This window comes from Photinus pyralis, unplaced genomic scaffold (genome assembly GCF_008802855.1).
Source record: "Photinus pyralis isolate 1611_PpyrPB1 unplaced genomic scaffold, Ppyr1.3 Ppyr1.4_LG1, whole genome shotgun sequence".
In the NCBI taxonomy this organism is placed as follows: Eukaryota; Metazoa; Arthropoda; class Insecta; order Coleoptera; family Lampyridae; genus Photinus; species Photinus pyralis.
The window spans coordinates 37,985,740-38,013,302 of NW_022170249.1; the positions used below are offsets into that span (position 1 = coordinate 37,985,740).

The window sequence follows — 27,563 nt, forward strand, 5'->3', positions numbered from 1 at the left end:
ATCTTGCTTGTGTCGGTGCGTCGGGCTGGGTTGTTTTCACCCTGGTTTCAGCGTGAGCCTGTTGACTTTGGCTGTTGCAGCTGATTAAGGCTTCACTTTCTCTCCTTTAGTTCAGGATACTCCTGGGCCGCTTTTTGATGGTTTGTCGAGTACCAGCTATGCAGGCGACTGCTTTGATGTGGTCTGCGTCGGAGTTGTCAATGTCACTGTATGTTTTTCCGCCAGCTGTCTCACGTGGTCTCTCAAGGTGGAGATGGCTAGGTCCGCCCTTAGCGTCTCGTTCCGCACAAACGATGGTTCGCAAGGTCTTTGACTGTGCCGCTTCTAGTTTCCTGCTCTTGCTTGATTTCGGTCGCGCTTTTAAAGGCCGTCTGCGGCGTGGGAGTATGCTTCTTGTGGGAGAAAACAAGTTGCGTGGGAGTTGTCGCGCGCTTAAAGCGGGGGTGCCGGTGTCGGTGTCGGTTTTGCACGTGGTTGGTGCGTGTGCCACCACAGTACCTTTTCAATACGATAAATAATAACCACTGCTTTTTTTGTGATATTATTTAAAGAAATAAATTTAAATATCTTACCTGTGTGTGTCATTTTTGCGCGATTTCTGTCTTTCAGGAATTCCATACACTGGTAAGCGAACCAGTTGCTCTTGTACACTTCTTTAGTTCCATTACCTGATTTTAACACTGTCCCTTTCTTTCTTAACTTCCCGTGAAAAGTGAGAAATTAAATTTTTAATTTTCCTTTCAATTTCTCCCTTTGTTAAACCAAAACTCACAACAATTTCTAAAAAAGCGTCATGTCTTTTATTGCGATCTTTACATTCTTTCAATCTGCAATTCCATAAAACGGGCCGTTCCCGATACATGTCAATTAACGATACCACTTTCTCATTAGACCACTCCATTTTTCAATAATATGAGAAATAAATTAGTGGTATTACGGTCGGGAATGAATTGAGGTCGCTGGAGTGTAGGGTTGCCACCTGTCCTTATTTGGTAAGGACAGTCCTTATTTTACCTACTATGTCCTTCCGTCCTTATTTTCTCTTCAAACGTCCTTACACGCTAATTTATTGTTTTGTTTTGATATTTACGACCTTCGCGTCGCGTCGGTTGCGTTCGTTTAGTTGAAGCAATCCTCTCGGATCTTGCTTTTCGCGCTCACCGTCGCCGCCTCTTTTTTCTATTTTTAGATTTGAAAGGATAATTTATGCGATGTTTACGTGAGTCAGTTGCAGGTTGCACTCTAGTTCTCGTTTTTGCATTGCATTGTGTTGTTTTTTTTACTTAGCGTAGCGGTAGCTGTTATTATAATTTATATATAACAGCCAACAGGTAAGTGTTTAATGTTTAATTTAATACTAATCTAAAGTTAAAGCCAAAGTTAGTATTTAAGTATTAATTATTCCGCAATCATATAAACACGAAAACATTTAAATTTACGTTACGCTTAATTAACCCTTACCTGTTACCACTTTCAACTTTGCCAGAGTGTCGTATCATGAATCATGGTGAATAATTTCTATAAATTAATGTATTCAATTCAAACATGAACCAATCAACGTCAAATGCTTACTTATAATAAAAATGCAGTTTTGATACAGATTAATGAATTTATTTTTGCAAGCATCAAGAAAGAATGGATCATCCAGATTGGAGAAATCAGTGTGATGGGAAAGGGAAACCTACGCCTTTGGACCAGTTATCAACTGCCAGCAATTCCAGAGGGGATTTGGAGCATGAAGAGCAAGAGGTAGAAATAGAAATGTCAGATTTCGATTCTGTGGCTGAAACGGGACCAATAATGGTATGAAAATTAAAATATGTCAAATATTTTATAGTTAATAGATATAATTTTAGTCTGGTACTAGTCGACTTGATCCCCAAACCCCTCCCAAGACTAGAAATCTTAAACGACGTTGTTATTTCAATAAGGAATGGCGAAAGAAGTTTTCATGGATAAAACCAGCATCTAGTAACACTGATGCATATTGCAAAATTTGTTGCAACTCTTTTACAGTGAGTTTTATGGGAATATCGGCTGTTATCAAACACAGTCAAACCTCCTTGCATACGAAGAAATTATCCGCAGGAACAAGATCACAGCTTCTGGATAAATTTGTGGTAAAAAAAGACACAAAAGAGGAATTAAAAATTATTTTAGCCGAAATCTGTAAAATTTACCATACGGTAAAACATAATCAGTCTTACAATGGATTAGATTGTTGTATAAAGTTAGATAAAATTATTTATCCTGACTCAAGTATTACGTCAAAATTATCATGCGGACGAACCAAAAGCGAAATGATTGCAAAAAATGTTTTAGGTAAAAAAGCTTTAGATAATGTTATTGAATTGGTAAACAATCATGTACTCCGTCTCTTTTTTACTGTTCAATTAGATGCATCTAATAGAAAAAATATTAAATTGTTTCCAATTTCAATTCAAGTTTTTACCTTTAAAGACGGTTTGCAAAATTATTTGCTTCATTTTTGTGAAAATAGTGATGAATCCGCAGACGGAATGTTCATGATGGCAGACAACTGTATGAAAATGTTAAAGCTTGATTGGAACAATGTTTCTTGTTTAAGCGCTGATAATACAAACTCCAATTTTGGCAAACATCACAGTCTTTATACAAACATGACTGCTGTTAACAAGCATAAGGTAAAGCGAGGAGTTTGCGCGGTAGGAGTGATTGCGCGGATGTCAAACAGTGAAGAAAGAAAAGGAAAATCGACCCTATGTCCTAAGGTAGCGAATGCGCATTCTCTACATACACGCCATTGGAATTCGTGCGCCGAACGAAGCAAGTGGTTGTTTATTATGGACTCTGAGCTGTGGAAGGTGTGAAGGTTAAGTGCGTGAATTTTCAGACCAATTGCTTAGATTTTCCTAGGACATAATTTTGTGGAAGAGAATTGCTAACCAGGTAATTTCTGCACAAGCTCTATATGTATACTAGCGTGTCATGAGGTTTCAAGTTAATGTCAAACATTTTTGGCCTATCACGTGGCCGCGCAATCTCTCCTACCGAATTAGGAGAGTTTGCTCATTTCAAATTAGGAGAGATTGCGCGTGCTATATATTTAATACAGTGAGAGGAGAGTTTGCGCGACTCATTTTACTTATTAGGAGGCTAATATGATGTTCTTTTTCTTCTAACTAGATCAAAATGCCAAACGTTTATGTACGGAAGTCAAGTAAAGGGTCCTGGTCACAGGAGGATCTACAACAAGCTATCGGGGTCATCGAAAATGGGTTATCCATACGGTCAGCAGGCAAACAGTTCAAAATTCCCGAGTCCACCTTAAGAAATAGGTTAAAAAAGAATTCTTTTGAAAAGAAAGGGATGGGCCCAGAGGCACAACTAGGCATTGATGCCGAAAACAAATTGTCTCTGCACATAAAAAAACTTCAGGCCGTTGGATTCGCACCAACACAACGAGATGTAAGACACCTGGCGTTCAATTTAGCAACATCGTTGAATAAGAAACACACTTTCAATACGGAAACGAAGACAGCAGGAAAAGTTTGGTTTTCATCTTTTATGCGACGACATCCTGAGTTAAGTGTCCGAAAAGCTCAAGGAATAAGCAAAGCCAGGACAGAAGGAATGAATCGCGCTGAAATAAAAAATTATTTCACTCTTTTGACTGATATTCTAACCGAGAATGATCTTTTAGACAAACCAGCTTGCATATGGAATTGTGACGAAATTGGAGTTCAGCTAAATAACGAACCTGGTAAGGTTATTGCAGCTAAAGGTAGCAAGGATGTTCATGTTATCACGAGCGCGGAAAAGGGTGAAACAATTACCGTTCTAGCTTGCTGCAGTGCAGAAGGGCAATTTTTACCCCCTTACTGTATTTTTAAAGGAGTCTACGCAAAATCCCAACATTTGAAGAGCGCACCACCTGGAACAGTAATTAAAATGAACAAAAAAAGCGCTTATATTACCACTGAACTATTTATGGATTGGATGACGCAACATTTCATTCCCCGAAAACCGACAGGTAAAAATCTACTGGTACTTGATGGCCATGCTTCGCATATGAATAGCGCAGATATGCTTCAAATCGCCTCAGACAACGATATTATCATCGTTTGTTTACCGAGTCACACCACGCACTATTTGCAACCTTTAGACCGGGTTGTATTCAAACCTTTCAAAACCTATTTCAAAGACGCATGTGCAAAGATGGTTTCTACTCGTCGTGGTACGGGGAAAATTACAAGAGACGACTTCGGAGAACTTTTAAATTTAGCTTGGTCTCGTTCTGCTACTGTGCAACTCGCCACTTCTTCGTTTCGAGCAACAGGTATCTATCCTTTAAATATGGATGCTATTCCTGAACATGCATATTTGTTGTCGTGTGATCAAGATGCTCCTGTCACACCAGGAATCGGAACACCCGATCCCATATCTGCAACTGATCAAACTCCAGTCACTCCCCCAAGCGCAATTTCATCAGAAGTGTCATTCCTAGATGAAGTTAACTCCCAACCTTCAACTTCTAAAGCCCGTTCCCCTGTAAAAACTTCAAAAGGAAACTCGCAACCATTCTCCAAGACTTCACCTCAAAGTAAAATGGCGACTTCACCGAAATCTAAAATAACACCAAACAAAGCTTTAGCAACAATATCACCTATCCCTGCCAGTTTGGGGCAATCGAAAGTGAAAAGAAAGATAAGTGCAACAAATGTGACTTCTCCTGAATACATTTCTAGCAAACAAAAAAAAATTCAAGAAACGTTAAAAAAGAAAGAGGATCAAGAAAGAAAGAAACAAGTTGCGACGTCGAAGATCCAAAAAATACCAAAAGGTAAAAAAAGGTTAAAACGTGATTCTCCTCCATCAACCTCGTCTGGTGAAGAAAGTGACCTAATGGAACTTCTATCAGATACTGCCATTGAATCCGAGGACGAAGCATGTGTTGAGTGCTTGGAGATTTATGCACAAACAACTTCGAAATCGGACTGGATAAAATGCATGTCATGCAGTAGATGGTTGCACGAGTCCTGCACAATGTATGTCAACAAGTGCTATTACTGTGGCCGGAAAGAAATCCGACAAAAGAACTTAAAGAAGTGATTAACCTTTTGTTTTAAATTTAAAGTTTTGTTTGAGTTAGTAATTTTAGTTCGTTATTATGAAGATAGTATTTTAGTGTATTCAATAATTATAGTTAAGTATAAGTATGTAACCATTGTACTTATTCTGTTTAAAAAATGTCAACAAAATTTATTTTAAGCAGAAAAACTCAAATTTCTGCACACGCGCAGTCTCTCCTCACATCATGCGCAAACTAACCTACCTGGTTAAGAGAGATGGCGAAAAATCATTCTTTTTTCAAAATTTTGTTATTCCGAAAAAAAGAAAGTTCAAAAGTTTTAATAGTGAATTGTGTAAGCGCAACATAGCAAAGATTATATTACATTAGCTATTTGGTAAATTTTACAAAAATCTTAATTGTTATAAATTTTTTTCGAATTGTGCGCAAACTCTCCTCGCTTTACCTTATATTAAAAGGTAACTGTCATGCACACATTATTCATAATTGCGTTAAATATGCAATGGAGTCTTTAGGATTAGATGTTGAAAATTTAATACTAAAAATATATTCCCATTTTTCAATTTCTGCTAAACGCAGAGAAGAATTAAAATCATTTTACGATTTTGTAAATTGCGAATGGCGTGAATTAATTCGACACGTTGGAACTAGATGGCTTTCATTAAACCCATGTATTGAAAGAATTTTGCAAAGTTATTTAGCATTATGCAGTTATTTTTTGAGTTTAGAAAATTGTCCATTACACATTAAACGGTTACTAAAAATTGAAACAAACTCTGATAGTGTACCTGGTGAAATAGAAATTTATTTACTTTTTTGTAATCACATTTTAAACGTTTTCCAAGAAACTATTAAAGTACTAGAATGTAACGAAACCACATCTCTTGATATTTTTACGATTATGACGGAATTGAAAAAAAAAATTACATCAAGAATGGAAAATCGGTTTTACGGATTTGAAACAAAACAAAAATTAAAACAACTGAATAGTGAAATACAAACTAAATTACACGACGAATTTAATTTTTTTTTCAAAAGTCGCTTTATTATCTTGAAAATCATTTTGATTTTTCTCAAGAAAGTTGGCTAGCGGAAATTTCTCATCTAAATTTGAAAAGTGCGTTTCCCAAATATGAGGATTTTGAAAATATTGTTGAAAAAATAGCGAATCCAAATCTAGATGTAAATATGGATACATTATTTAATGAAGTTTCATTAATTTCTGAAAATTTCGTACTTATTTTACAAAGTCCAGATTTTTCTAACCTAAATACTGCTACTAAATGGAAAAAAATTTTTAATGAAGTAGGAATTGAGAATTCAAGAAATATATTTTCTATTGTGTCATTTCTTCTTAGCATACCTGCCAGTTCAGCATTTTCAGAGAGATGTTTCTCTGTTATGAATGTGAAATGGAGAGATGAAAGAAACAGGTGTTCTGTTGATTTAATTCGCGCAGAACTATTAATATATTTTAATTTTAAGTACAACTGCGAACAATTTTATGAATACGCCAAAAATGATAGTAACCTCTTAATAGCTGCTAAAGGAAACGAAAAATATACATTTAAATTTAAGTAAACATGAAAATAAAGTTTCAAAATTGTTTAATCATTATTTTATCCTTGCCCCCCCCCCCCGGGCCCCACCACAAAACTGCTTGTCCTTACTTCAATTTCGCAAAAGGTGGCATCCCTACTGGAGTGCCAATTGGCACGTCCTCACAACCGTCGGGTCGGAGTTTTTGCCAATTGGCACGAGCTGATAAGATGTCCACATCACTGTTGGCTTTGCATATATCGGTATAATGTGGACGCGGCTTTACAGGTACACCCACACCGACCAATGCTAAGACTCTATCGCCCTTCGCTGTGAGAACCACCCAATATAAGCGGCATTTGAAATTGGCATACTGTTTTCTGACGGTATTCTTAAGGGAATCCCATTTGCTACGAAGCATTTTTGCACATGACATTAAATTTCTCTTCTATTGTGACCCAGCCCTTTACTTTGGCTGATGATAAACTGTCGGTCTTTTTGCATTCTGAAATAGTTTTTATTCATATTTAAAGCAATAAATGTTCTCAAACATGTAGGTACATACTATACTATACTCTTGAATTCTTCAACTAAGCTATCTAGCACATCTACTTCATCAGATGTAAAATTATTGCACCTTTTTTTTACCCTCCCCACTTTCCATCAAGACCCGCGAACGGCGAAATCGACACATGTCAGCACAAACTGAACATTATATTTGTCAGTAGGTTCCATACGAAGGCGCAGAAGGGACATACTTGTTTCTTTTTCCGATCATTAAACGTCAACCACTTAATATTGCGTTTATAAACACGATATATATATATATACACACACACACACCGTAAGTGAAAGGATTTTCGTCTTGTTTTCTTTGAACAAAAGTGCTTAGGAATTTGGTGAAGACGATATCAAAACGAGATTTACCCCCTGGTACGGTAGGTGGAAGACGTTTGAGCCTTTTTTAAGATAGAGCGATTTTGAGCGGACGACGCTATTAGAACGGTTCGATTAATAGGTAAAGTAACAGGGTGGTTACAGCCTAATACAGTTTGGCATATAGATTCTAGCATAAACTAAAAAGATATGGGATTTGCATAAACGATGCCCATTGATGGTTTTTCTCGGCACATAATATGGTTACATGCAGATCGGACTTCTAGTAACCCTAAAGTGATAGCAGGGTTTCTGCAATTATGCGGTTAGGAGGATGTCCACACACAATTCGGGCTGATATGGGCACGGAGAATGGTACAGTAGAGGCAATACAAACTGTAAAAAGAAAACTGTAATTAACCTTTCACAAGACTAAGCGGTCTAAAAATCTTTAAATAAGTTGAGTAGGTAAGTAGTAAGTAAATCAGGTGACCTGAAACTCAGCAAGGGTTAATTTGGGAAAAGACCTTTCTATATCATTAACCCCTATGTATACACGGTGTCCATTTTTTGAGTGCCACTATGGGGATCTCACTTATCTTAAGAAATAGAAACTTGGTTAAATGGAGGCAAAGTTGCACATTTCCGTCACGTCGACGATGGTGTATTGTCACTTAGTGCCGACAGGGAGCCACGAAGTGAAGATCCCATATCTTCTTGCATTGACTCCGACTCTTACTGTCGGCGCAAAAAGTATGTGCACCCGAGTTTAAAAATTAATAAAAAAATAACCAGTTGACCTATTTTAATGGGAGGGGTATCAAATTAAAGCTCGTTTAATTTTGCGTTGATTAGGCCTAAAGGATATTTTTTCCATAAAATTTAACTACATTTAGAACGCATAACGTGCAAAAAATGCCCCTTTTTTGTGATATTTCTCGTTCCGGTCAAGTTTGGAGTCGAATAAAACGAAAACCACCCCATGAAATCGCTTCAAATTTTAGTATGCTATGCATTGAACATTTCTAAATAAGTAGTTAAAATTTTAGTACGAAAATCGAATTTTTATAGAGGCTAGAGCCATTTATGTAAGTTCCGATTTTATCAGAAACGGGAGGTCGCACGAACTTTTAAAGTACATCGATATCAGCGACTTATTGTCAATAAAACAATAGATGTACTTTTAAAACTATAATTTGATTAAGTTTGTCATAAACATTTTTTTATTTTTTGGAGTTTTTCGCTTTGCATGTCGCGTGTATCCAGATGCATGTGAAGGATGCGCGCGAACTCCCAGTCCATTAGAATGTTACTCGCCCATGCATCTTTCTTATACGAAAGTAGGCGATCATTTTTCACAAGGCTCAATGCCAAAAAAATGTTATCAACAAAAATTTGAAAATACCAGGCAAAATGTTTTGAGAAAGGAGAGTAAAACATTAATTATATGAGAAAGTTTAATTATACATAGGTAATAAACATTTTTCACAAATTATAATGGTCTTACAATCAATTTATAATTATATACATGGGCAGTGGAAATTACAATAAAATAAAAATACTAGCATTTCCTCAGCAAGTCTAAAAACTATCGTCTAAGGTTCCATCTAAATCTATCTCACTTTCTTCGGAATCAGAATCGCCGACGTTGATAATAAGGGGTTGCACTTCAATCATATCTTCAATTAAATGATCTTTCTCCCAATAATAGTTTTCAATTTTTTGGGCATGTTTAATGCAGCTTTTCCATAATTCGGGAGTTACTGACCTCAGTGTTTCTTGGCAAAGCTTCATCATTACATCCATGCTAATTCCATTTTTGGCCGCGTTTTCTTTATTAATTTTTGCTATGCGGTTTTTCACGTACGCCCATATCAATTCAATTGCGTTTAATTCACAATGCGCCACGGGTAACCATACTAATTGTACGTCTGGTCGAATTTCCTTGAGAATAATTTCTAACTTCTTTTGTGAAGTTGTAATGTACGAGTAGGGTAGTAGGGCTGGTTCTGGACCAGCCACCTGGTGGTGTCCTTGGAAAGTAGGTCAAGGTGACAGCCACCTGGTGGTGACCTTGGAAAGTAGGTCAAGGTGAGGTTCAAAGGTCGCCTGTCACGTGGCGGTGACCTTGGAAAGTAGGTCAAGGATGATGGCCACTGCCCCCCCCCAAGTGTCATATTTCAAATTCAAGGTTAACTTTTTGTGTGTCATATTTCATTTCCAAGGTCAAGTGTCATATTTCATTTTCTAAATCACTTTTTGTAGTGTAGTATTTAATTTTCAAGGTCAATTTTTTGGTTTCATATTTCCTTTCCAACAGTCTCTCCTATCCCCCTCCAATTGATTACCATGCTGAGGTTTCAGATTCAAGGATTCTCATTTATTATAAAATGTTTCTTTGTGAAGCTTTGAATTCATTAAGTAAAGTTTCATCATCACTACTAAACGTCTAAACATGAGCCACGTACACGTACGACGCATATCTCGAGGTGGCATGATTGGAAGGATTTCATCTCGAAAAGATATGAAGAGGAGAGTAGACAGTTTTTTATCTCGAGAAGATAGGAAGAGGAGACTGGAAACGTTAGTTCAACGTATTAGTGTTAAAGTTAGACTTGGAAGTATTTGTTACCAATCGAAAAATGGCTAAACTGATGATAAACGATGAAGTGACGCAAATCAACGTGAATTTGCCGATAGATAGTGAAATTCAAGAAAGAATGGGAAAACTAGCGATAAAGTAAAGTGCGTGTGGTGCTGGGGAAATAATAGTAATAATAATCATAATAATGTTAGATTTTTGTTTTGTTTTTTATTTGTGCTTTTCAGTTTATAGCTTGCTTATTTTAAAAATTAATTAGAAATTTGTTCGATATTATTGAATGGTTGAAATATATATCGTAATAAATGGACTCTTATAAATTGCCACTGTTGTTATTGTGTGTTTTTACTGAGCATGAAGATACGTGCAATAAAAAAAAAAGGGGTTGCCATTTTTATTTTAATACCTTAAGACGTAATTCAAATGTATGCTCTATTGTCTTAGATTCTATTGACTTTGAATTTGCATGATGGTTGAAATATATGGCAATAAATGATCTTTTAGTTATTCACTTCTATTCTTGTGTGTACACCTGTACCTGCAAGAGCAAATAGGTATCATGGAAACGCATGTTTTAGCATAGCAATTTACTAGGTTCTACCAAGTTAAGTGTCGTTGGATAAACCGAGCGCGACTTTCATCATACCGTTCAATTTCTTTATCACTTTCCATAGTAATCAATGTATTCCAATTGAAGTGACACTTTGAATGAATACAGAACACTCAGATCACGTTTTCAAATACACCAACTTGAATTCCCCTTTGCTGTCCCTGAAATGAAAGTGATGCGTGAGTGGAGATATGCACACTCTACTATGAATAATAAAAACAGTACAATTAATTATTTATTTAATATATACTTACTAGTATTATTATTCTACAAAAATATACAAGAACTTATTAAATATCTACCCTAAAATTACAAAAATTAAAATTAGCCTTAAAATTAACCGCGCACACCCACACACTCACACGTTTAAGTCATTTATTGCCCTTATAAATTCTTCGGCACCTCTGAGATTCGTACGTGCTACCTCCAAGTTGCCGTTCGTCTCAAATAGGTCGACCTGCAATTGGGCCGCCCTATTTGAGAGCATGGCTTCACTTTGTGTGTAGCACGCATGTAGCTCCTGCAGCCACTGCAGCGTGTTTTGTTTTAGCTCCCGCAGATTGGTTGGCGGGAGCATCATCATCTGCGGTGGCTGTGGTGGCTGCTGCTGCTGCTGTCTCGGCTGCGGCTGCTGTCTCAGCTGCTGCTGCTGCCGGCGTCCACTTGCAGTACGCCGATGTTGCTGCGATGGTGGTGGTGGCAGAAGCTGTTGAGGGGCCTGCACAGGTGGTTGCGTGGGTGGTGGTAGTGCCGGCTGCTGCTGCTGGCGTGACCTCACTTCTTGCACCCTTGCAGCTTTTTGAGGGGGGCCTGGGCGGCATTTGTCTCCTCCCGACGCAGCATATTTAAGTCTTTGCCGCCAAACTGCTGAGGTGGCCGCTGCACCACGGCGGCTGCTTCAGTTGGCGGCGTAATGCTATTAAAAATTAAATTACGTATTAGTAATGTTTGTGCAATAATGTAATCACAAAGCAAAGATACGATTTAATATGTACTTACTTTTCAAAAAGTGGCCCAAACTCGTCCTCAATGTCACTATCTGCCAGCGAAATTACGGGCGTTGGGGGTCGTGGTTCCGATGTTGTCGCTACACTCCTCGGCTGTTGCGATGCCTGCAGGAGAATATCCTGCAGGATGCTTATAGGTGGATTCGGAGCACCAGCGGAATTGTTGTTAGTTGATAGTTTCATTTTGTGGTAATTATTAACTTGTCACACTCGCGTAAGAACTGAATACTAAAAACGAAATGCTGCGCGTATATATGTCCATAGGTTTGCGAACGTTAGCAACGCGGGAGGAAATGATAAGGGTAATGAACTAGCACAAGCCGATGTGACCAGTTGACATAAGCAGAGAGCTGATGGGAAAATAAACTTGTGAAGTCAAGGGTTCCTCGTTTCTGCTAACGAGATCCGAGAATGACACTGATTAATATCTGAGACGTTCGAAATATTAGACGACAAGCGGATGTGGTCAACTCACATAAGCAAAGTTATTGAACTGTCACATTAGCAGGTGTATTAGACGATTGAAGGTCAAATATTTTAGATAATTAAATTGGGTGGTTTTCGGAAAACTAGATTTTGGGTGTCATATTTCATTTTCGAGACCACTTTTTTTTGGGGTGTCATATTTCATTTCCAAGGTCAAGTCATATTTCATTTTTGGGGTGTCATATTACATTTCCAAGGTCACCTGTTTTTTGGTCTCATATTTTATTTTCAAGGTCAAGTGTCATATTTCATTTTCAAGGTCACCCTGGTTTTTTTTGTGTCAAATTACATTTTCAAGGTCAACTTTTTTTCGGGCTCATATTTCATTCCCAAGGGTCATATTTCATTTTCAAGGTCACACTTTTCTTTGGGGTCTTATTTCATTTTCAAGAACACATTTTTTTGTCTCATGTTGCATTTGCTAGATACAGTGTCATATTTCCTTTTCAGGGTCACTTTTTTTTGGGGTGTCATGTTTCATTTTCAAGGTCAACTCGGTTTTTTTCTTCAAATTTCATTTGGTGTCAAATTACATTTTCAAGGTTAACTTTTTTTCGGACAAAAAAGTTAACCTTGGATATGAAATATGACACTTGACCTTGGAAATGAAATATGACACAAAAAGTTAACCTTGAATTTGAAATATGACACTTGGGGGGGCAGTGGCCATCATCCTTGACCTACTTTCCAAGGTCACCGCCACGTGACAGGCGACCTTTGAACCTCACCTTGATCCACTTTCCAAGGTCACCACCAGGTGGCTGTCACCTTCACCTACTTTCCAAGGTCACCACCAGGTGGCTGGTCCAGAACCGGCCCTACTACCCTACTAGTACGGTTTTCCTAAAGCGATAAGGGCACTTTTGGTTAAATATTTAAAATCAGTCGCAGACGACGGAAGTGGGACTTGTTTCCTTTCAATCCAAGCGATAATTTCACCCTTTTTCCATGCCATAGATGGGTTTTTTTGTAGAAGCTTCAATCATGGTATGATATGGGGCTTGATCTATAACAATTGCTGATTTCTGTGGAAGTGCTGCTACTACTTTGCGAAACCATTCCTCAAAATGTTGCGCATTCATTTCGTTGTGTTCATCGGACGTCCCTTTCTTATCCAAGAAACACAGTTCTCCTTCTTCCAAAAAACCATCTTCGCTTCCTATGTGCAAAATTATCACTCGTTTTCCTGCTCCAGATGGAGTTTTAAATCCACCACGCCATCCAAATATTTCTTGCAATTGGGATCTGTAATAATCGTAGTTGTTGTGGACTAACTCAATACCATCTACTACGTTCTCCTGCCATCCGTGAGTCATGGTGTGATGTTGGCTACACCAAGTTTCATCATTATAAAAATCTTGCATCCCTGTGCGCGTAACTGTTTAACTTTTCGTAAATACATGTGACGAGATATGCTATTTTCACAGATTCCATTAAGATAGGTTTCCTCTGAAGTTTTTTGAAACGGAATCCAAGTTGATGCACTATTTTTCGTAGAGTGTTGGCACACATTTCCGGAAAATAATTCAAGTTCTCTTCCAGTTTTTCCTTCAGGCTTTGTATGGTCGGAAATTATTTATTTATATAAAAACTGTGTAGATTGTCGAATAACTCCGCGAGTAAATTCATCAACATGGATGGATGGGCGCCCAATTTCTGTACGTTGTCTTTTAACGTTTTCGTTATTATCTGAACTGGAACCAACTGTTTTTACTGATCTTAGCGACACTCCAAGACACTCAGATACTTTACGATAAACTGGATAACGTTTATCACCACACTGTTCTCTTTCAGTTTTAAAAAACGCAATCGCACTTAAAATCATTGCAATTTCACATTGTGTAAAACATGGTCTGGGAGGCATTTTCGAATGCAGCTCGGATCACGATCTCAATTCAAAAGTGAAACGGTAATAGTAGGTACTGCTTACATTATATACTCCTACATTACACAAAACTTTTTGAACTTTCCAAAATAATTGCAAATTGATTATTATACCCCCTCATTAATATCATTTGAAAATATTTTCCCAAACAAACGTAAATTGCTTTAATTAAATTGTGGTTAATTGATCGTAAGACCATTATAATATCATCGGAAATTTGTGAAAAATGTGTATTACCTATGTATAATTAAACTTTCTCATATAATTAATGTTTTACTCTCCTTTCTCAAAACATTTTGCCTGGTATTTTCAAATTTTTGTTGATAACATTTTTTGGCATTGAGCCTTTTGAAAACTGATCGCCTACTTTCGTATAAGAAAGATGCATGGGCGAGTAACATTCTAATGGACTGCGAGTTCGCGCGCATCCTTCACGTGCATCTCGATACACGCGACATGCAAAGCGAAAAACTCCAAAAAATAAAAAAATGTTTATGACAAACTTAATCAAATTATAGTTTTAAAAGTACATCTATTGTTTTATTGACAATAAGTCGCTGATATCGATGTACTTTAAAAGTTCGTGCGACCTCCCGTTTCTGATAAAATCGGAACTTACATAAATGGCTCTAGCCTCTACAAAAATTCGATTTTCGTACTAAAATTTCAACTACTTATTTAGAAAGGTTCAATGCATAGCATACTAAAATTTGAAGCGTTCATGGGGTGGTTTTCGTTTTATTCGACTCCAAACTTGACCATAACGAGAAATATCACAAAAAAGGGATATTTTTTGCACTTTATGCGTTCTAAATGTAGTTAAATTTTATGGAAACAATATCCTTTAGGCCTAATCAACGCACAATTAAACGAGCTTTAATTTGATACCCCTCCCATTAAAATAGGTCAACTGGTTATTTTTTTATTAATCTTTAAACTCGGGTGCACATACTTTTTGCGCCGACAGTAGTTCTCGTCATTGTGATCATCTTCGTCCTGTGGCAAACCGGTGACTGGTCATCCAGACCTTCGTCACGATCATCTTTATCAGGAAAATTTCCTCCAGATTTCCTAGGAGTTAACTGATCTTTCAAAAATAAAAGGCTGCTGAAATACTTCCATTGTCCATGATAGTCAGGTACTGAGGCATCACTAAATTTCGCCTTTGGAATCGATGGCAGGGTAGTCCTAAATTTGTGGCGTAGACTTTTCCATTTATATTATTCCTAACTATAGCTGCTGAAAACAAGAAATTACGAGAATGGAAATGTTTAGACACACATATATTAATGATTGTATGTGTAACATTGCACAGTGTTCCCTCTATAATCTGGCACTTCACTCGTCCGGCCCAGCTAGTGATCCTGCGTTTTTATTCTGGTATTGCATTTTCATGTACAGAACCTTTTCTTCTCTCAAGTTTTAGTTTTAGCATTAAAACTTCAATTTGTAGTAATCATTAGCGTTAATTTCAATTTTTAGTCTAATTATTTTAACCAAATATGTGTGTGTGTGGGCTATAATAGTGTGCAATAATAAAGCGCTTATATTTACATCCTTTACAATAAATAACTAGTTCTGTCATTGAAATGCATTTTTTAGAACAAATTCCTGTAATCCGGCAGTACTCTGGCCCGATATCTGCCGGATTACCGAGAGACTACTACTACTAGACTGTATTTGTTGAAGAAAGTGGTTCCTCTGTCAAACATTTAGATTTGACACAAATTCAGCAAGAGGTAAATCATAGCTGTAAACTGTGGAAATTTTTAGTTTCTTATTGTCAATATTTGTACTTGAATTAAGTATTTGAAGCTATCCTACGTTTTCAATTTTTGTTATTTTCATGAAATTGATCTTTGATCAAAATCACCAAACCATTCAATAGAATGATGGTACTATTATAATATGTATTGTATATTACAAAATTATGACATTTTATTAAAATAAGTTACTTATATAGGTGATAAATCAATATTTGTACTTGTATTTGAAGCTATCCTACATTTACAATTTTTGTATTTCTATAGTACTTAACTACTGCTAACATTTTCCTTTGAACCCTTGTAGGTACACTCACAATTTACAAATGAAATAAAAAATCTGTTTTATTCACTCGACCCAACAGCCTAGAGGTGAAAGTCATTGCACAAAAAAATCCCAATGAGATATCAGTTAGCAAGCAATGAAAAAAGTAAAATCACCTTACAACAGATAAACAATACACACCTCCACAGAATAAATTATACCTTTCATGCTGGTTTTTACTTTTCCCTTCAAACTGGAAGGGTCGACGGTTGCATCAAAGTTCATGTGAAGTACTTCTACACACTTCTATATGACTTTTCCCAACGTTTAAGTTGTTGCACGTTGTCTTTAAAAAACTACCATAGTTAGGGATATTATGTGCTTTTCAGCCATACATTTTATGTAGCTTCAACTATTAAAACGTTCAAGCGGGTCAAATGAAAGAATTACAATTTTTAAAATGCTTTCAAAGGTTTTTGACTTTGAGGTAGCGACCATTTGCTCGTGGAGGGGTCGGAAGCAAAATCACCGTGTTGAAAATGTACAGTTAATTAAAGTCATGTCTGGTAAGAGAAACTGATTATACGCAAATTGATATTTTATGTTATTATTCTGTAGAAGCAGTTCGCGATTATTTCCCTCATGTAAAATACCAAGCAATTGAGCAAACTGGAATTGATTGGTTCCGTTCTGCTCAACAACGATTTTCTAGAAGAAAAAATGTTTAAATAGTTATGGTTTTATGTGTATATTTAATGTTCGAAGTACAGGGTTATTACAAAAGAATCATCGGGTTTTAAAAATATATATTTCTGGAGGTATTACAGATATAACAGTAAACGGCATGTCAATTGAAAGGTAAAATATTGTCACACTCTGGGGTTGTAGCTCGCATTTACAAGAGGTGTTGCGACTTTCAACCAGGATCACGGTCTCAACGAACACACATAACGACCATTTGTTTTATACATGCATTTGGTCAAGCAATGTAAAAAGAAGTGCCAAATTACATAAAGAAAGGTACTTACATTTCTAACATGATTCTCGTGTACCAATATCACTAACTATCTATAGCATATCCGTGCATCTCCCATTTATACCTTCGGATCTCACACGTCAATTCCTTCCTGTTAACACCCTAGATGACTGATGTTCCCGTTACTCACGAGGCCTTGTATAAACACAAAGTCTTGTTCGTGGTACATTATACAACATCAATTATCCAAGAAAGGAGGGAAGCTTTGGTGATAATCTTAAACTGATTCTACTTTACATAATTTCCTTAAGACTCACAGGATGCTGATCTAAGTTCTGACCTACATTTTCATCTGAAATATGAACTGAAATTTCTCTACGTGACAATATTAAAGATTTTAAGCATGTTATGTCACACGACATATGTCCAAACGATAGTCCAGTTCGGCCCATACACGCTGCAATTTGTATCGATTGATATTGTTAATAACAGTAGTAATGCGGTCCCGGAGTTGACCCAATGTTGGTGGCAGAGGTGGTATGTAAACCATATCTTTAATGTCACCCCACAGGTAAAAATCGCATGGTGTAAGGTCGGGAGACCTGGGAGGCCACGCGAACAATACCAAATCTTGTCCAGTACCTCGGCCAATCTAACGGTGAGGCAGTTCCTCGTTTAAATACCGACGCACCTCATTATGCCAGTGAGGCGGAGCTCCATCTTGTTGAATTGAAATATGAAGTTTTTAGAATCTTCTGTTAGTTGCGGAAATAACCACAACTGCAACATATCTAGGTAGGATGTACCGGTTACAGTGTTTTGTTATTATATCTGCAATACTCTCTGCAATATAAATGTTTAAAACTCGATGATTCTTTTGTAATAACCCTGTATATTTTCCTCTTATTTGTGTTATGTTATATGCATTGTATAAGTTTTGAATTTATATATATTTTGTAAGGTATATATTGTAGATCAGTAAATATTGTTCCTCTTTATGCTTTCTCACATTTGATTTATGTATTTTGTTGCTTTTATTTGTGTAATGTTATTTCTTGAAGTGTAGTAGAATTGTTCTTATTTATGTTTGTTCCGATATTTGAATTGTATTGTTTTTTTTATTTATAATATAATGTATTTTACAAATGTTTCCTTTATTCTTGCAGAAATGCAGCTACGTAAGAAGTATGCTTACGGGTAAAACAATAGTGATGAGGTTGTTACGTATCTTTACACACCCACACATGTTTATAACAATGATTAGGTATGTAACTAAAGTAAATATAATTCTGAAGCCTTTACGAAACTATTTACAAAGTACGTAGTTGCTACATCTCTCATTTACGTTACAAGTATAATTCCAAGTAGAGAATCCGATATGCAACATGGTGACGTACCAGTGATGTTGCTTATTCAAGTGGAGCAGGCGGATCTGGAGAAGAAAATATCCCAACTCCTTTCAAGAAAGCTTTGTTCTGGCCTTCTTCGGAAAACCAACCACCTACTAAAAATAACAGAAAACAAAGGGAAAAATTACCTGCTGTTGCATCTTCCTCAAACTGCCAAGAATATCACAAAAGGAAATTAGAGAAAAAAGAGACGGAGCAGAGAAAAAAAGAAGAGGGAAAATTGGCAAAAACAGCAAAATCTAGACAGAAAACCAGAAATGAAGATTGAGAAAGAAAATCATCCTCGATCGGAAACTGGCCAATACGATATTGGTGACTACGTGATCATCGAATACGATTCTGAATATTTTCCTGGTTTAGTTACAGACATGTATGAACAATCATATACTATCAAAGGTATGGCAAGGAGTGGTGGGAACTGGAAATGACCAAACGTCGATGATATTTTAAAGTACGATATTAAAGAAATCATATGCATAATTTTTACCGAGAGACTTGCAGAGCAATATGGGACGCATTGAACGAAGACGTGAACTTCCAGTTACTGCAGATTCGTGGCACAATAATATGAATGAGTTTTCACCATTGTGGCAATTCCCAAATTGTTATGGTGCCATTGACGAGGAGCACACGGTGTGTGATGCAAATTACAAATTTATATATGTCAATGTGGGAGCTTATGTCTCAGAAAGCGATGGGGGTATTTTTGGAAGATCATCACTGGGACCAAGTTTACAAAATAATACCCAAGCCATACCTACCGATGTTAGACTTCCTGGAACAGACATTTCATTCCATGGTTTCTTTGTAGGAGACGAAGCATTTCCTCTAAAGGAATATCTGTTACGGCCCTATAGTGGAAAATTCTTGTCCGAGGACAAACAGATTTTCAATTACAGGTTAAGCAGGGCTAGAAGATGTATCGAAAATACTTTGGGCACACTAGCAGCTAGGTGGAGAATATTTCGATGAACAATCCACGCCCATGCTGAGTCTGTTGACTGTATTGTGAAAGCCACAATCTGCCTGCATAATTTTATCTTAAAAAGTGACACTAAGAAAACCTGGTGTAACCGAAGGTACCTATTGTTCTCAATCTCTTATAGGCAACGAAAGGAATGGCGTACTCCAATCCGGAGAATGGAGGAATCTTGTGGATGAAGTTAACGCCCTGCGACCATTAGCCACCTTACGCAGTGTTAAGTGTACACTAAAATCCATTGTTAAATGTGAAATGTGGCAACATGTATTTAAGTAAATAAGTTAAGTTAGTAACAGTAAGAAAAAGCGTTGAAGTAGGAAGATGTAAGAAAATAGCGTAGTTGAAATTGTTCGTTGTATTTTAGTTCGTAGAGTTTAGTATGTTATGAAATAAATGTTATAAAAGGAGAGTGTTTTACGAAGGGTTAAAAGGAATCACACGGAAAGTCAAAACGCAGGAGATTTGCAACTCGAAATGCATTAAAAAGTGCGTTTTTTAACAGAGAAGTGATGAAGGATGTAATTTGAAAATGTACTTTTTTCTATTTTGATTTTTAAATGTTCTTATTAACGCACTGTTTTCCGCTCAAAACAGTGCGTTAAATGTGAGACCTATTAACACACCGTTTTTAAGTTGGTATTAAAGAGGAAAACCTAAATTCACTACCCTATTTGACATTCGATTGTATTTATTTACAAATTAGGGTTATGTTTTGATATACAGAAAGACAAGATTCCCTTTCTATTTGATTAAAAGCGAGACATGTAAGGCTGATAAAGTGTTAATCAAATTACAAGAAGAACAATATGAAAAACCACTTATTTACTTTCTCCCAAAACTCAAAAGGGAATTAAATATTACGGTATGCTCGTAAGAACAGAGATATCAACAATATGGGGCTTTGAGGTAAATTTTTACATTAATGATTAATGCCTCTTTTTGTAGCACGTTCAACATCTACGTGCAATCTGTGACCAATGATTACTAACTAGTACGAATAGTGTACCTATCTTCCAAAAAAGACCTACAGATTTCGAATGGGGAAAGGAGGACGAGGATACCTTCGGAACACATTAAACAATATTTTAAAGAAGCACCTTATTGCTTTTAGCACTTGTTCTGCGTTATTAATATCGTGAGCCTGATTTGTGTAGTATCGTTATGCTCCTAAGAGGAAGTGACAATCCGAAGCCGAACCCGTCGTAATGAGTGACACCTATCACGTAATAACAACCCACTAAGGACCGATCCGTTAGTGACCGTTAATGGCAAATCGCAAAAAGAAACCTTTGTTTTTCTTTTTATGTCAGTCACCAATATAAAGGTACGTTTACATCTGACAGTTCTTTCCGGAAATATATGTCGAGTGTCAGAGAGAAAATACCTTCGACTGTTTACATCTGACACAAATTGCTAGAAATTTATGTCATAGATCAGTATACGACAGTCCTCGAAAAGCTATACATACAGAAATGTTTAAAATAAATGTACGACCTGTCTACATTTAAATACAAATTATTGGGAACACTTCTGTCGTGGGTCATCATTTCAGACAGTTTATTTTTGAATAATGAAAGCATCTAAACGAAAAGTCGCGGCCTATTAAATTCTATGAAAAAGAAGAAAAAACGTTCTGTGTGGGTTCGAGAGTGGATTTGGAGACGTAATAATCTCGGTGCCCACACTCAATTAATGTCTGAACTCTGTATTGAAGATCCAGCACAGTTTTCAAATTTTTTAAGGATGAAACCTACTGATTTTGAAAAGCTTGTGTGTAAAATTGGACCCCTTATTTCAAAACAGGATACAAAATTCAGGAAAGCTATTAGTACAACAGAAAGACTTGCTTTAACTTTGCGATTTTTAGCTTCTGGTAAGTATAGGTGCCTACTATTATTATTAAATAAAGTAATTCTTTTTATTGAAAGTTTATTAATAATAAGTATATTGTTTATTATATTTTGTTACAGGTTATTCATACACCAGCCTACAATACCTATTCAGAATACCAAAATGTACAATAAGCCTCATTGTTCCTGAAGTGTGCAGAGCAATAATGTTAGCATTAAAAGAAGATTACATTAAGGTAATTGTTTAAGTAGATTATGAGTTATTACTTTCAGTTTCAGTTTGTATGTAAGATGCTAAGGCAGGGGTCGGCAACGCTGTGACCGCGGGCGCACGTGCGCCCGCGAGAACTTTTTGATGTGCCCACAACACACGAGCGCTCGTATCTTCGTATTCAGTAACAACTTGCCATTCGTGTTTCGTGATCAGTGCGCTACCTACCTACATAATTATTTGTAGTACTGGTTTGTTAATTTGTGCTTTTAACATGAGTAAAAGACCAAGGACTTACTATTTTAATAAAGAGTGGGAAGAACAGTTCTTCTTTATAGAGTTTAACGGAAAAAGTATTTGTTTATTATGCAACGCCAGTGTAGCAGTGCCTAAAAAAAGTAACATTGAAAGACACTTCAATACTGTGCATTCGTCGTGTAACAATAGTTTTCCCCCAAATACTGAAATCCGAAAGAAACGTGTCGGAGAATTGAAGACAAATCTGACAAAACAACAAAGTGTTTTCACCAGACCAGTTCAACTTTCGAAAAGTGCTACTATTGCATCTTTAAAGGTTTCTCATTTGTTGGCTAAAAAGAAAAAACCTTTTGTAGACGGAGAAATAATAAAGGAAGCCTTTTTAACGGCTGCTGATTCTGTTTTTGACAATTTTAAAAACAAAAGTGAAATTATTTCAGCTATTGAAGCGAGAAGAATAGAAGTTATCGCTACTGATATGAAATCGGAGTTGGAAAGTGATATTAAAAAGTGTGAGTTTTTTTCTCTTCAACTCGACGAGTCCACCGACATTACCGACATTGCACAGCTATGTGTTATTATTAAAATGGTATTTAATGATTTTACCACAAAAGAAGAATTTTTAAAGTTGTTGCCGCTGAAGGGTCGCACACAAGGAAAAGATATTTACGATGCATTTATAAACTTTGCAGAAGAAAGTCAATTGCCATTAAAAAAGTTGGCTGCCATAGCTACTGATGGTGCGCCTGCAATGATAGGCAATAGAAATGGCTTCGTTGCACTGTGTATGGCAAATGAGATGTTTCCTCGATTCGCTCATTATCACTATCATCCACCAAGAGGCATTGTGTGCCAAAACTCTTCGTTTCGAACCACAGAGTTGTATATAAGTAAATAGAGAGGCAGTACATACGACCTGCGCGTGGAAAAATAACTCCAACTACAGTGGCCGACTTTTAATGGCGGAGCCGTTGGGACTCATGCGCAGTGCGTGAAAGGAAATTAGCACGATTTTTGGGTGCATTCAGTTACATAATCACAAAACAAAACAGCAATAACTTTTCAGATGCTTCAGATTCATTTGTAAATAAACAAACGCTTTGGAGCAATAATTTAAGCATGCCCATTACATTATACTCTTTACCGCCATTTCAATGTTTAGTAGGTGACGATCTGTACATAAATAAAGGATATTTTAAAATGCTCCTAGAAAAGTGCAAGAAAAGATCAAATATATGGGTGGAAGGAAAACTCTTCGCAAGCAATTGTTGAAACTTGGTTTTCGATACAAGAAGTGTCGGGACAAACGTAGGTTGATAATGGAAAGAAGTGACATTGTAGTATGGCATCTCGTTATTTAAGAAGATTAAAAGAAAATGAACAACCTGAATGTGACAAGAAACCCGTTATATACTTGGACGAAACCTATATTCACTCATCGTACGGAGTGAGTAAATGCTAACAATCAGATGAAGTATCGGAAGTTTATAATAGGGCTGGTCAGAGGACATCGTAGTATGCTTGTAGTCGTTCTGGTTTTGTAGAGGATGTCGCACAGTAAATCGGGGGATTATTACGATGATATGAATCATATCAACTTTATGCAGTGGTTAGAGAAGCAGCTTATACCAAATTTACCAGCAAACTCACGCACCTCGTCAGGAAGTGATACGTTCTTAGTTAGAAGCAAATAACATTCCTACGAGAAATGAATTTATTGACAATCTACAATTTATTGTGAACACCGGCAGTTCCGATGATGATTAGTGGTCAAGTGACGATAATGAATGAAAAAAGTTAAAGGTTGTGTGTTAATTTAGTCGCGAGTATTATAATATTAATTTCAATGTGATTGTTTCAATAACTGTCCATATTTATTTACACAGCAGAAGTGCATCAGAATTGTAAATTGTGTTGAACATGAACATCTAACAATCTTAAATGTGTTTACGTTTTGTAGAAATAAAATTATTAATTTTACTGTTTCCCCTTGAAGTAATGCAACTCATATCGCGTGCCCACTTATTTATATTTAGTAGAGTCAAATTTTGCATGAGAATGTACAGTCTAAATTTCCAACGTCCTCGGACACGCCCTGTCAGGGACCTTCTGAGTGTGGTGCCACTGTACATACCCTCTGCCGATCCTCCATTTTTGAGATATTTGAGTTATTGGCATTTGCAGTTTGTCGACTTTGTGGCTACCTGTATTCAAACTGTGTTTTCGGCATTGCACACCTGAAATTTTGTCCCGCACCAAAATAAAATTTCAACTTATTTTATTCTTTCATTGCTTATTTTTATACTCACTGAGTGCATAAATAGATCTTTAAACTCGGTCGCACGACAAATATACGATTTCCTTTATACCAGAATCTCAAAAAATCTTTTCTCGATTCTGATGTTGTATGTTGTAAGCCCCTTACCAGCTTTGTATTGTAGTGTAGTCTACTGTATTAAAAGTTCTTAACGATTGTAATGTTTCTTATTTATTCAAGACACAGTGTTAACAACATCATTCACCACACACTGAATTTCTTTTCAATTTTTGTTGCAATGAGAAACCATATTATTCTCAAGCCGAACCTGCTTTAAGGATCATTTAATTTGAAGCCGGTTCTGTTGTCGATTACTGCGCACACTCACCAACGGCCTGCGCAAGGTTCAATTGGAGTCAATTTTTCGCTACAAGACTGTCTCTCTATTTACTTATATACAACTCTGTGTTTCGAACACGTCATGAAAATTGTCGTAAAGATAATAAACTCTATTAGGGCTGCTTCAATGCAACACCGTTTGTTTCGTCAGCTTTTGCAAGATGAAGATGTCGAGTATGCGGACTTGTTATTGCATACAGAAGTTCGATGGCTGAGCAGAGGCAAAGTGCTTGTACGCTTTCTCAGTTTAATAAACGAAATTAAACAGTTCTTGGCAACAAGAGGGGAAGATTATCCACAGTTGACTAATAACTCATGGCTTGCAGATTTGGGGTTTCTCACTGATTTAACAATAAAACTCAATGAACTAAATCTGGAAATGCAGGGGAAAAATCGTCATATTGCGAAGATGGTTGGATCAGTGAATACATTCAAAGCCAAACTGACTCTATGGAAATCTCATTTATTGAAAAATTCAACATCACACTTTCCAAATTTAAAGAAAGTTTTCGACGACCTCAATTTATGTGAAAAGGATATTAATACAATTTCCTTTGTGCCTCATTTAGATACACTTTTGGACGAATTTAATTCTCGTTTTCAACAATTTCATAATCTTGAGCCAATCTTGGAGTTCATAATTAACCCATTTGCAGAAGGTGATATTTCGCAAAAGATCAAAAACTATTTTGGCATAGAAAATTATGAGGAATTAGAGCTGGAAATAGTAACCATGAAGAACGACTTGAACCTGAAATCATACATGCGAGACGAAAACTTTTGGAATATCGTTGATTCAAATAAGTATCCTATTTTAAGAGGATTATCTCTTAAAATACACGCCTATAGTGCATCAACTTACACATGCGAATCTATATTTTCAACAATGAAGCACTTGAAATCAAAATATAGAAACAGAATGACAAATGTAAATTTGGACCATTGTATGAGGACAGGTACTTCAAATTATGAGCCGAATTTCATCAAGTTGTCGGAAGAAATGCAAGGTCAGGGATCACACTAACTAGCAAGTAGTACTTAATCTTTGTAACAACAGACTTATATTAACTGTATGTATTCCTGTTGTAATAAACATCTTGTTTTGTCCTTATGTAACATTTGATTTGCGTTCACCATTCATGCGCCCTTCATGAGTAAACTATTTTAGAATGAGCCCTTACGCTGGATAAGGTTACCGACCCCTGTGCTAAGGTGTCTGATGATTGTAATAAAGTTGTATAGTGTGCAGAATGTTCTGGAGACCCCACATATCCACGAACCGAAGCAACTGAATATGGATTGCTATAGCTGTGATGAGATGTGGGGCTTGATAGTAGCTCATCTTCTTCATTTATGCGCAGTATAACTTCCTGAAATTGTCTTTTCATTTTTTTACGTAAATATTCAGAAGAGAGACTTCTCATTTCGGATGCAACATATTTGCCAAAAACATCATAGACATCGTCTTCTTCGTACAATGCGTGTATAGCTTTTTGCATGATTAATTTATTTTTATCACAAACTTCAATTTTTCTCTTCTTCCTGGGATTAGGCTCATTATTTTGCGACTTAGGTGTGGCGTCAGATCGATTTTCTTCGGCAGACTGTTCCAATGTTATTATACCTTGGTTGTCAGATGGCGTGTTGTTTTCGGTTGCGTCCTAAAATATAATTAAAGTAATTAATTAAGTGAGGTATAACTTGTAACAAATCTTTTTTTTAATTTTTGTTGCAGGCACCGACTACATCAGATGATTGGCAAAGTGTTGCCAACAACTTTGAACAGAAATGGCACTTCCCTAAATGTTTGGGGGCTATTGACGGAAAACATGTTGTTATCCAAGCTCCGGAGAATAGCGGAAGTTATTATTTTTATAAAGGGCAGCATAGTATTGTTTTAATGGCAATTGTTGATGCCGCGTACAAATTCCTTGTCATCTCAGTTGGAGCCAATGGGAGAGTATCAGATGGTGGTGTTTTTAGAGCCAGTGGAGTTGCAGATTTCATTGAAACTGCGTCAGCAGGATTAGAAAAGACCCCTCTACCAGGAAGAACATTATGTGTACCACATGTTTTTGTAGCGGACGATGCATTCCCATTACAACCTCATATTATGAAGCCGTATTCATTTAATAGTAAAGGTTCCATGAGAATTTTTAACTACAGACTGTCTCGAGCAAGAAGAATAGTAGAAAACGCCTTTGGTATTATGTCAAGTGTATTTAGAGTGTTAAGGAAACCGCTTCTTCTTGCCCCAGAACGTGTAGAGTCTGTAGTTTTAGCTGCTTGCAGTTTACATAATTAGCTATTGTCTGATAAATATTCTGCAAATACCTACGCTCCTGAAGGTACCTTTAATAGAGAAAATTTGGAAACGGGAGAAATGATACAGGGAAAATGGCGACATGAAAATTCGGAGGCCGCAAGTCTACAACCACTGGTGCAGCAAGGCAGTAATAACTACTCAAGGAACGCTAAAGAAGTACGGGAAGAGTATAGGGAATATTTTGTAAGCAGCCAAGGGGAAGTTAATTGGCAATACAGACTAATGTAAAATGTAAAACGATTTTAAACTAAAATAAATAAATTTAACCGATAGACATTTTCACTTACTTTTTCAAAATTTCCTGTTGCTGTTTTGCACTCCGAGCTTCCTTGTAGAAATAACAACAAATTATAGTAGGGGCATTTAGACACATTCAGTTCGTCAGTGCCCTGGCCGGATTGTTTTTTTTTTTGCTTTTTTTAAATTCACTGTTAAATTGGTTTCGCAAGTTGTGAATTTTCCTTTGAATCTCTTCTATTGTCGTATTAAATTCTTCTGCCATTTCCTGGTAGGCATCTTGTTTCTTCACCCTGTTTTTATAAATGTTGCTTGTAACATCCCACAATACCGGTTTGCCCTGGTACATAATAATTAATTCCTCGATTTCGGCTTTTAACCACTCTTTTTTAACATCAGCCATATTTGCACGACACTAAATTTTATCGCCAGAAAAGTAGACGATCAACCAACTTTTGCAATATGTGTCGAAGGAGTTTGACCCTTAGACCATATAGTACATGAGTAAAGGAGCTGCACGGGTTCGAGCCCACTTTTGGTCGAAATTACATGTA

General features: G+C 36.7%; 3 protein-coding genes across 7 annotated transcripts; 1 reads left to right on the top strand and 2 right to left on the bottom strand.

The window, feature by feature from the left end:
* The first annotated feature begins 1,240 nt into the window (after positions 1 to 1,240).
* On the top strand, positions 1,241 to 6,669 carry LOC116160303. Of its 5 annotated transcripts, XM_031473482.1 has the most exons (5): positions 1,241 to 1,331; positions 1,624 to 1,803; positions 1,857 to 2,322; positions 2,588 to 2,928; positions 3,166 to 6,669. In XM_031473482.1, the coding sequence occupies exon 5, from the start codon at positions 3,172 to 3,174 to the stop codon at positions 5,089 to 5,091; it is 1,920 nt and encodes a 639-aa protein (XP_031329342.1). In that variant the 5' UTR covers positions 1,241 to 1,331; positions 1,624 to 1,803; positions 1,857 to 2,322; positions 2,588 to 2,928; positions 3,166 to 3,171; the 3' UTR covers positions 5,092 to 6,669. The 5 variants fall into 5 exon arrangements, with proteins under 5 accessions (XP_031329342.1, XP_031329341.1, XP_031329344.1 ...); XM_031473481.1 differs by having other exon boundaries at positions 1,857 to 2,928; XM_031473484.1 differs by lacking the exon at positions 3,166 to 6,669 and having other exon boundaries at positions 2,588 to 3,130.
* A 4,344-nt stretch (positions 6,670 to 11,013) lies between these two features.
* Positions 11,014 to 12,374, bottom strand: LOC116182693. Its single transcript, XM_031503238.1, has 2 exons — positions 11,698 to 12,374; positions 11,014 to 11,614 (listed from the first exon to the last, which is right to left on the bottom strand). The coding sequence occupies exons 1-2, from the start codon at positions 11,886 to 11,888 to the stop codon at positions 11,473 to 11,475; spliced, it is 333 nt and encodes a 110-aa protein (XP_031359098.1). The 5' UTR covers positions 11,889 to 12,374; the 3' UTR covers positions 11,014 to 11,472.
* Positions 12,375 to 17,486: 5,112 nt separating this feature from the next.
* Positions 17,487 to 27,412, bottom strand: LOC116160947. The gene is made up of 3 exons (XM_031474104.1): positions 27,161 to 27,412; positions 25,628 to 26,107; positions 17,487 to 17,732 (listed from the first exon to the last, which is right to left on the bottom strand). Exons 1-3 carry the CDS (start codon positions 27,410 to 27,412, stop codon positions 17,487 to 17,489), a joined length of 978 nt encoding a protein of 325 aa, XP_031329964.1.
* Between the last annotated feature and the right edge of the window lie 151 nt (positions 27,413 to 27,563).

Excerpts from the sequence above, each read along its gene's own strand:
- LOC116160303 (XM_031473483.1), top strand. The coding sequence starts at position 3,172 with ATGCCAAACGTTTATGTACGGAAGTCAAGTAAAGGGTCCTGGTCACAG.
- LOC116182693 (XM_031503238.1), bottom strand. The coding sequence starts at position 11,888 with ATGAAACTATCAACTAACAACAATTCCGCTGGTGCTCCGAATCCACCT. Across the intron at positions 11,615-11,697 it reads TTTGGGCCACTTTTTGAAAA|CATTACGCCGCCAACTGAAG; the intron begins GTAAGTACATAT and ends AATTTTTAATAG.
- LOC116160947 (XM_031474104.1), bottom strand. The coding sequence starts at position 27,412 with ATGGCTGATGTTAAAAAAGAGTGGTTAAAAGCCGAAATCGAGGAATTA. Across the intron at positions 26,108-27,160 it reads AAAAAAACAATCCGGCCAGG|GACGCAACCGAAAACAACAC; the intron begins GCACTGACGAAC and ends ATTATATTTTAG. Across the intron at positions 17,733-25,627 it reads GGTCGGTAACCTTATCCAGC|ATTGGCCGAGGTACTGGACA; the intron begins GTAAGGGCTCAT and ends CCTCACCGTTAG.